A 7,500-nucleotide genomic window follows, 5' to 3' on the forward strand; every position below is an offset into this window, starting at 1 on the left:
TTTCGGCGTTTATTAATAATGTATGAAACAGGCTGTTTAGCAGACTAACACAAACGACATTGGGACTCGGTAGCTTCATTAGCAAACATCCCTCAACAGGGACATTGGGCTTTGTCATAACAAAGAGACGGGATTAGATCCTCTATTTTGGGCAGAATCCTTGTTTCTTTTCACTCTTGCAGAGTTTTCGTGGGAATCGTTCTGTGATGTCAAATTGGGTCTGACTGAGTAATTACGGCCTGTCAAAGTTCATCTATTCCTAACTCGCACATATACAGCTCAGTCAGGGGCAGTTCAGGTTAAAAAAAGAAATAGAGTCGATTCTAAGAGCATTAAAACTCATTTGAAATGGAATGACCTTGGCCGTGTTCTGGCAGGATTGTGGAAATCTCCATGAGGACTCTGAGTAGGTCAATACGCTTTTTTGGACAAGATCACAATAGAGATAATTGACCTGCCCATGGCCGACAATAAGGACATAGATAATGTTGCTTTAATTTCTAAGAATTTGTTGATATTATAGCCGCTAACATGCATTTAAGTTTCCAGCGCCAAGTGTTCAAAGCTTGACGAGGTCCTTGCCGCTCAGTCGTTACTTGCGTAAAACCCAGTATGAAGTACAATTAGACCATAAAGGGGGTCCCCTCAATGCTGTTTCGTCGAATATCCTAACTACATCCCCACATCCAAACGCAATTCGTCTGGTTTCCACTCACCGACGTTGGACATCTCAGGCACCCTGCCGTAATACGGTCCGTGCAGGAACTCGGGAGGGTTGTCCGTTGATGTCCTGAACCTTGACGATGAACTCTGAAGGGGGCTCCAGGGGCTTGTTGGTGTCCCTGTCCACCGCCTGCGCCGTCAGCGTGTACTGCGCCTGCTCCTCCCGGTCCAGCGTCTTGTGTGGCGTGGATGTTGCCCGTCTTGTCGTCGATGACAAAGATGGTCCCGGCCGCCTTCGCCCGACAGGATGTACTTGATCTTGCCCTTGCCCGAGTCCGACGTCCGAGTGGAGCTGAGCGGAGAGGGCGGAGGCGGGCGGTGAAGGCGAGGAGTAGGCAACGTGGTAAGCCAACGTCCAGGGAGTCGCAGGGAAAAGCCTTGCATGGTCTAAATGCATGTGCGCCGGCGTTAACGGCGCACAAGAGGCGACGGCGAGCATATTGGCACGAAGTGGCGAGAAGGACTGTAAAGTAACGCTGCCATTTGTGTAAATCTTTAGGTCAGCGGCGCCTAAAGGTAGACAGCGAGAAAGATTTGTGGATACGGACCAACATCAAGGTGGGAGAAATGTATGAGTTGGAGATTAAAAAAGGCTGTTGCCGTCCATGGAAATGGCATTTTCCCCGCGGCCTGCAAGCGATGAAATATAGCGCCGGGGTAAACATCATTTGTTGTTTGTTTGAGAGGTTCAGCCCCGCACGCTGTGAGCGATGCTCGTTGTTAGTTGATCAACATAACCAATCATCCCTAACCTTCAGTCCGGACTTGGCTGCTCTCGCTCTCTGTCTCTCTCTCTCTCGCTCTCTCTCTCTCTCTCTCTCTCTCTCTCTCCCTCACTTTCTGTCGTACGCTTTCTTCATTTTTCTCTTTCGCTATCTTGCAAACAGGCATTCACACACACATACACACACACACACACACATACACACACGCACACACATTATCACAACACACTTACCCTTGGTCTCCCCCCCACCTCTCTCTCTCTCTCTCTCTCTCTTCCCTCTCTCTCTCTCTCTCTCTTTTCTCTCAGACTAATGAGGAGACTAAGTTGAACTCCCCATCGATGCTAATCCCTTTTGCTGACACATAAATCACTGTGTTTACCGCACCAAGACCTAATTTAAAGGGAAGCCAACCAAACCTTTATGCTGAAAACGAGGAAGTGGCGGGAAAGAAAATCCCGAAAGAAAACGAGAACCAAACAGTTGATCTTTTGCCAGAAACGGGCGGATTGATGGAAGTGACGGGAATGAGGCATAAAAGAGATGGACTTACTCTGCCCACTAGCACCGGGTCAGGTCCCGAGTACTCCTCAATGACAAAGAACTGATTCCAGACCCATCCTCGTTTGGACCGGTGGAGAACCTGTCCCTCCTTCCCCGTCCTTTCTCTGTGTTTGTGCAGCAACAGGTGACCTAACGGCACAAACCAGAGACAAGTGTTAGGGCTGGGTATTGTTTAAAAAAGGACAATACCAGAACCAATACCAATACCCTTAAAGTGATACGATAATAATCCAATAGAGTACTTCATTCAATACTGTTTTTTTTCTACTTTACCCGTCATGTGAATGGAAGCATTCAGTTGCATAAAACACCACCGCTCCTCCCCATCCAAATCATTTTTACACAAATACATTTTGAAAGTGTTCAAATGATTGAACTATTTATTAAATAACTGTACAAAACAGTACAATGTAGTTTTAAACAAAATAGCCTGTGCAGGAGGAATGATTAGAGCGAGGAAGGCCTCTTTCACCGCTCATACCGACACCTGACTGTTGTTTTAAGACAGACTTGGAAGACTTGTGAACCTGCGTATCCTTTAACAGACCGGCGGAGACGCCGCTGCGGCAGTGAGCCAAGGCTAAAGTGCTAGAGTGCTAAATCGAAGAACGCTTGCGGTGAACGGCTGCAAGCAAAACCATACTGTGGTGTGGGGATGGTGTGGTTTGAGCAGCCACACCTGTCCTGGGTCTCGGTAATTGGGGTCCCAGGATCAGAGTGGCTGCCTACCTGTTGCTCGTTGGTTGGTCTAACGAGCAACAGGTAAAACCCCCATCCCCACACACACTCAGGAGGGAGGAGCCCTTGTCATGACACGTGTCCATCTGCTCCGGGGCTTGTTCTATCGAGCCCCATCTCCACAAGAAACTTGTGTGTTGTCTACCCCATAGTCTGTGTCTCTGTGCCGGAGGTCCCTGAAAAGGCCACTTGGGTGGTGCGTGGCACACATACAAATAGTCAATCAATTCTAAATCTTGGTACGATATGGATTGAATGCAGGTATTGTTTGACTGGAGAAGTTGCGATACTACTTGGTATTGGGTTATTTCGGTCGATACCCTGAAGGTATTGAGTACCAATATCCAGCCCTAATAAACACACATTTATATATCTTTATGTATGTTATACACCAACACAAATATATCGAGACACTTCATGCTTAACATCCTGAATCTCTAAAGGGTTGCAAGGCCAGATTTTGACCCCATACTTAAAATGAAGATGAAGACCTCCCTTGGAGACCCATTGGACTGCACTGTCCGGGGGAAAACTTGGCATTTGGGATCCCAATTTTCAGCTTTAGCTTCATATTTTTATCTATCTAGAAGGAATGATATAGATAGTACTGTATTCACGCTGACAGTGGCAACACAGAAATGCAGTGAAGGGCGGTGGGACTTGGGTTTCGCTGGCTATGGCTCAGCGAAACGCTTGGCCACTCAGTGGGAAGTTCAGGGAAGTCCACAAAGTTATCAGCGAGCTCGATCCCTACCAGAAGGTCCTTTTTGGAAAATATGGTAATGTCTGCAACGGAACAGCTTCAATATCTCCTAATTCATTCATATACCAAAGGCGGTTGGACAGCATCCACTCATGTCCGCCCCCAATTAACCCCTGGTGCTGACCCGGAATGCGATAAAAAAAACCCAATGTACTGAACTGAAACGAACGAAACCAAAGGAGCTTTGGCTACCTGGCAGATGCCTGTGTCTGTATCCTCTCCTTTCCTCGTGGCCGTTGGCGCTCCTGGCCCCGACGGCGGCGCTGCATAGCACCGTCACCCCCACCACCACCAGGACGGCCCTCAGCAGCAGGAGCTCCTCACGTTTCATCGCCATCATCTTCATCACCATTACGGCCGATCAGACCGAGCAACCGTACGGGTGCCCCGCCCCCCCCCCCCCCTTTGCTTCCTGGTTTTGTTTTGTTCGTCGTCTCAGGGGAGCTCCGCCTCCACCTCCTCCACAGAGGCGTTATCCCTTAGCCCGCTATGGGGAACGCTGTTTTGCCGACTTCTGGTTGGGGGGGTTAGCTGAGGCGGTTCATCACAATCGGCCCTCAGAACGTTCTCTTTCTCTTCCACTCGTTGGCTCCCTCTCCTCCAATCACAGAGCCTGAAATAGATGAGACGGGGGAAAAAATTAAAAAATAAAAGTGTTAATCAATTAAACGGCTCAACAAGGACAGCGAGGATGTACAATATTACAAGAATATGCGTGACTCACAGTGGTGGAACACAATATTGTTAACCCCTTGGCTCACAACAAATTAATCACAACCAAAACAACGGCAACAATAACTCCCAAAAAAACAAACAGATCGACATCGACATCCTCGCAGCTGCCGCACGTTGGACGGTGGGTGTGTCGCGGGGAACATCTGAGTTGTGGAAAGGCTGTCATGTTGATCAGATCACTGCATTAATTACCCAGAGAGAGAGAGAGAGAAGGAGGGAGAGGGGGAGAGAGAGAGAGGGAGAGAGAGGGAGAGAGGGAGAGAGAGAGAGGGAGAGAGAGAGGGAGAGAGAGAGGGAGAGAGAGAAAGAGAGAGCGGGAGAGAGGGAGAGAGAGGGAGAGAGGGAGAGAGAGAGAGGGAGAGAGAGAGGGAGAGAGAGAAAGAGAGAGCGGGAGAGAGGGAGAGAGAGAGAGAGGCAGAGAGAGAGAGAGGGAGACAGAGGGGGAGAGAGAGAGAGGGAGAGAGAGGGGGAGAGAGATGGGGAGAGGGAGAGAGAGAGGGAGAGAGAGGGGGAGAGGGAGAGAGAGGGAGAGGGTGAGGGTGAGGGTGAGGTGGAAACTCGTTTGCTTTTATTTATTTAGCCGCAAATGACTCAGAGGAACTAATGTACACTAAAAGGTTCTCTACGTCGGGCTGTATGCTTTCTCCAACAAAAAAAAAAACCCAACCAACTCCAGATGTGATATGGGTGATGAAGGAGGGATGGGTGGGTGGAGGCGTAGAGGAGATTTAACAGAGGGGAGAAAATTAAACAAAGCAAATGACCATTCGGACAGAGATTTTTTTCCCCTTCTCTCCCTAAAATATGCTTGATATTTGTTGCTTCCATTGGATGAATGTTTTTTTTTTGTCGTTTTATTTTGTTTTATTTTGTTTTTGTACATTCTGCTCAGGTCTGCTTGATGACTAACCACACAAGAAGGGTTTTAATTTGATTTTATTGGATGTGCATTTTGTGTTTGTCTCCATTAATTGGAGCTTAAAAGAGAATTATTCTCTTCATTACTCTGTGTGTGTGTGTGTGTGTGTGTGTGTGTGTGTGTGTGTGCGCGCGCGCGTGTGTGTCTGGTGTACAGCTCTATAGATGATAAAAAAAAAAAAAAAAAAATCCCTCTCAGCTGATAGGCTCCTGCCAAACACATGACGAGCCAATCAGGAGGTGTTGACAGCTCATTATCTTTCTCGTTCTCTTATCTCGTTTCAAGTCGATCCGATGACTCGTTTTTTCCTGTGTGTATTTACATCCTTTATGTCCTCGGTGCATTAGCCACCGCAACTAACTTAAAGTTGGAACTTTAGGTTATAAGTAACACAATTCTGCCACACGCTGCATTATGCAGCATCGAAAACATGGAATGAAAGAAAAGGAAAAAAACGCAAAGATGTATTGTTCAAAAATAGAGAAGTCGTCCTGGTGGGAATATCCAAAAAACTGAATTAGATTAATAAAAGACGAAAAAATAATAAATAAATAAAAACACACAAACCCCCCCCCCCCCCCCAAAAAAAAAATACTGTATTGAAAATGCCATTTCTAGACTGCACTCATTAAATACCAAAAAATATGTAAATAAACAAAAACAGACAAGCACACGAATGCAACAGCATTCACAAGTCGGGGAATGAGAAGAGTCTATTGTTGGAGGGGAAACATGACAAAAAGAAAAAGAAGAAACAGCTCCACTAAACCCTCCAACAAGTCATAATGGAACCCGCAGACAGCGAAACCTGAAGAACTCGCTGAGCTGCTGGGACTTTTTTTTTTTTCCAGCTCACAGCAAACTGTCATTAACGTGTCAAATTAAGTATCGGAACTGATTTAACAAGTGAAAACAGAAAAAAAAAAAAAAAAAAAAAAAAGGAAAACAACAACGCCAACGAAAAGAAAAAGAAAACAAATATACAGCACTCGAAAGATGCGGGTGCCGAGCTATTCCTGGTCTCAGAACGTGTCACCCGCGTGTCAAATCAGAGATGGAAGCGACGGAACAAAATAAACGGTGTCTGTGTCGGCGAGGTGTCTGCCACGTGCAGAGATGACTCATCCATCAGCCCCCTCACGCACTGTTTCCCCGTAACGAGAGCAGAAATTAAATGATTTTCTTTTTTCTGTTTGCATTGAAGCAGAGAGAATGCATTGTATTTCTCTGTGCATTTTTGTTCTCTCTCTCTCTCTAAATATATATATAATTTTTTTTTATACCCTTATCAGTCCCAAGACGGGGAAATTTGCAATTTGCATTTACCCACCCTAGTAGCCAACCCATCTAAGGGCAGTGGGCTGCCATATAGAGGCACCCGGGGAGCGGTAAGGGGGTTAAGTGTCTTGCCCAAGGACACATCAGCACGCTACCAGGATGAGCCGGGGATCAAACCGGCAACCTTCCGCTTACTAGACGACCCGCTCTACCTCCCGTGTAGTCCTCCAGGACAGATAATACTCTGGCTCAGGGGTCCCAGCGAGCCATGAAATCAGACGCACGAGATCTGACGTGCATGTATCCCACGTGTGGGACCACATGTTGCGGTTGAAGGATTTGCCGTTGCTCTGAGAGGGGCTTGCATCCTGGGGTCCTCTGTAAAATCGGCCTTTTAGGAGGAGGTGCAGTAAGGGCTCTGGGTTCAAGGGGTGTGTGTGCCGTGCGGCCGGCAGGAGCGGTCCGCTTCTCTCCATTCCTCATGTGCTTATTGGCTCCATCGTTGTGCTGGGCTGTTGAAATGTGCGTGGAGGTATTCCCCCGTTGCTCTGCAGCGACCTGAAGTGCGAAGAGGCGTTTCTTCAGCGCGAACGGGGTGCAGCGGCTTCTAGCGGCTCCCGGGGCTGCCGGACGAGTTGGACTTGCCGGAGCGCCGCGGTGCGGATAATGTTGCGCTTACGTTGAGTTGATCACCGGGGACCTTGCTCACGGGAGTGATTGGGGATTTCCAGGTCACCTGATGAGTCCGGAGGTGAAGGCCATCTTTTCACTCTTCTACACCTATGCGGCGCACAGCTACGCACGCATATGTGTGGTGAGGGCAGAACGCGTTTTCTGTTTAGTTGAGAGAGAGGGGGGTGGGGTATAACAGAGTGGTAATGACTCCCTGGGGTGAGGATGCCTTTTGGCCAGACAGTTTCCTGTGTCTGAATACATGACTCAAGTGTCAGATTAGAATAGCATGTGTGCCTCTGTGTGTGTGTGTGTGTGTGTGTGTGTGTGTGTGTGTGTGTGTGTGTGTGTGTGTGTGTGTGTGTGTGTGTGTGTGTCTGTAG

The 7,500-nt window shown here is 47.8% G+C and overlaps 1 protein-coding gene across 1 annotated transcript in view; it reads right to left on the bottom strand.

The window, feature by feature from the left end:
- LOC307242269 (cadherin-11-like) overlaps positions 1–3,935 on the bottom strand; it is a 35,040-nt gene extending 31,105 nt beyond the window's left edge. Inside the window, 7 exon segments of the mRNA XM_080016655.1 lie at positions 717–780; positions 782–904; positions 906–953; positions 955–999; positions 1,001–1,015; positions 2,002–2,141; positions 3,706–3,935. Coding sequence (XP_079872781.1) covers positions 717–780; positions 782–904; positions 906–953; positions 955–999; positions 1,001–1,015; positions 2,002–2,141; positions 3,706–3,865 — 595 coding nt within the window. The 5' untranslated portion in view covers positions 3,866–3,935.
- Positions 3,936–7,500: the final 3,565 nt, after the last annotated feature.

This window comes from Zeus faber (genome assembly GCF_960531495.2).
Source record: "Zeus faber genome assembly, chromosome: 16".
NCBI lineage: Eukaryota > Metazoa > Chordata > Actinopteri > Zeiformes > Zeidae > Zeus > Zeus faber.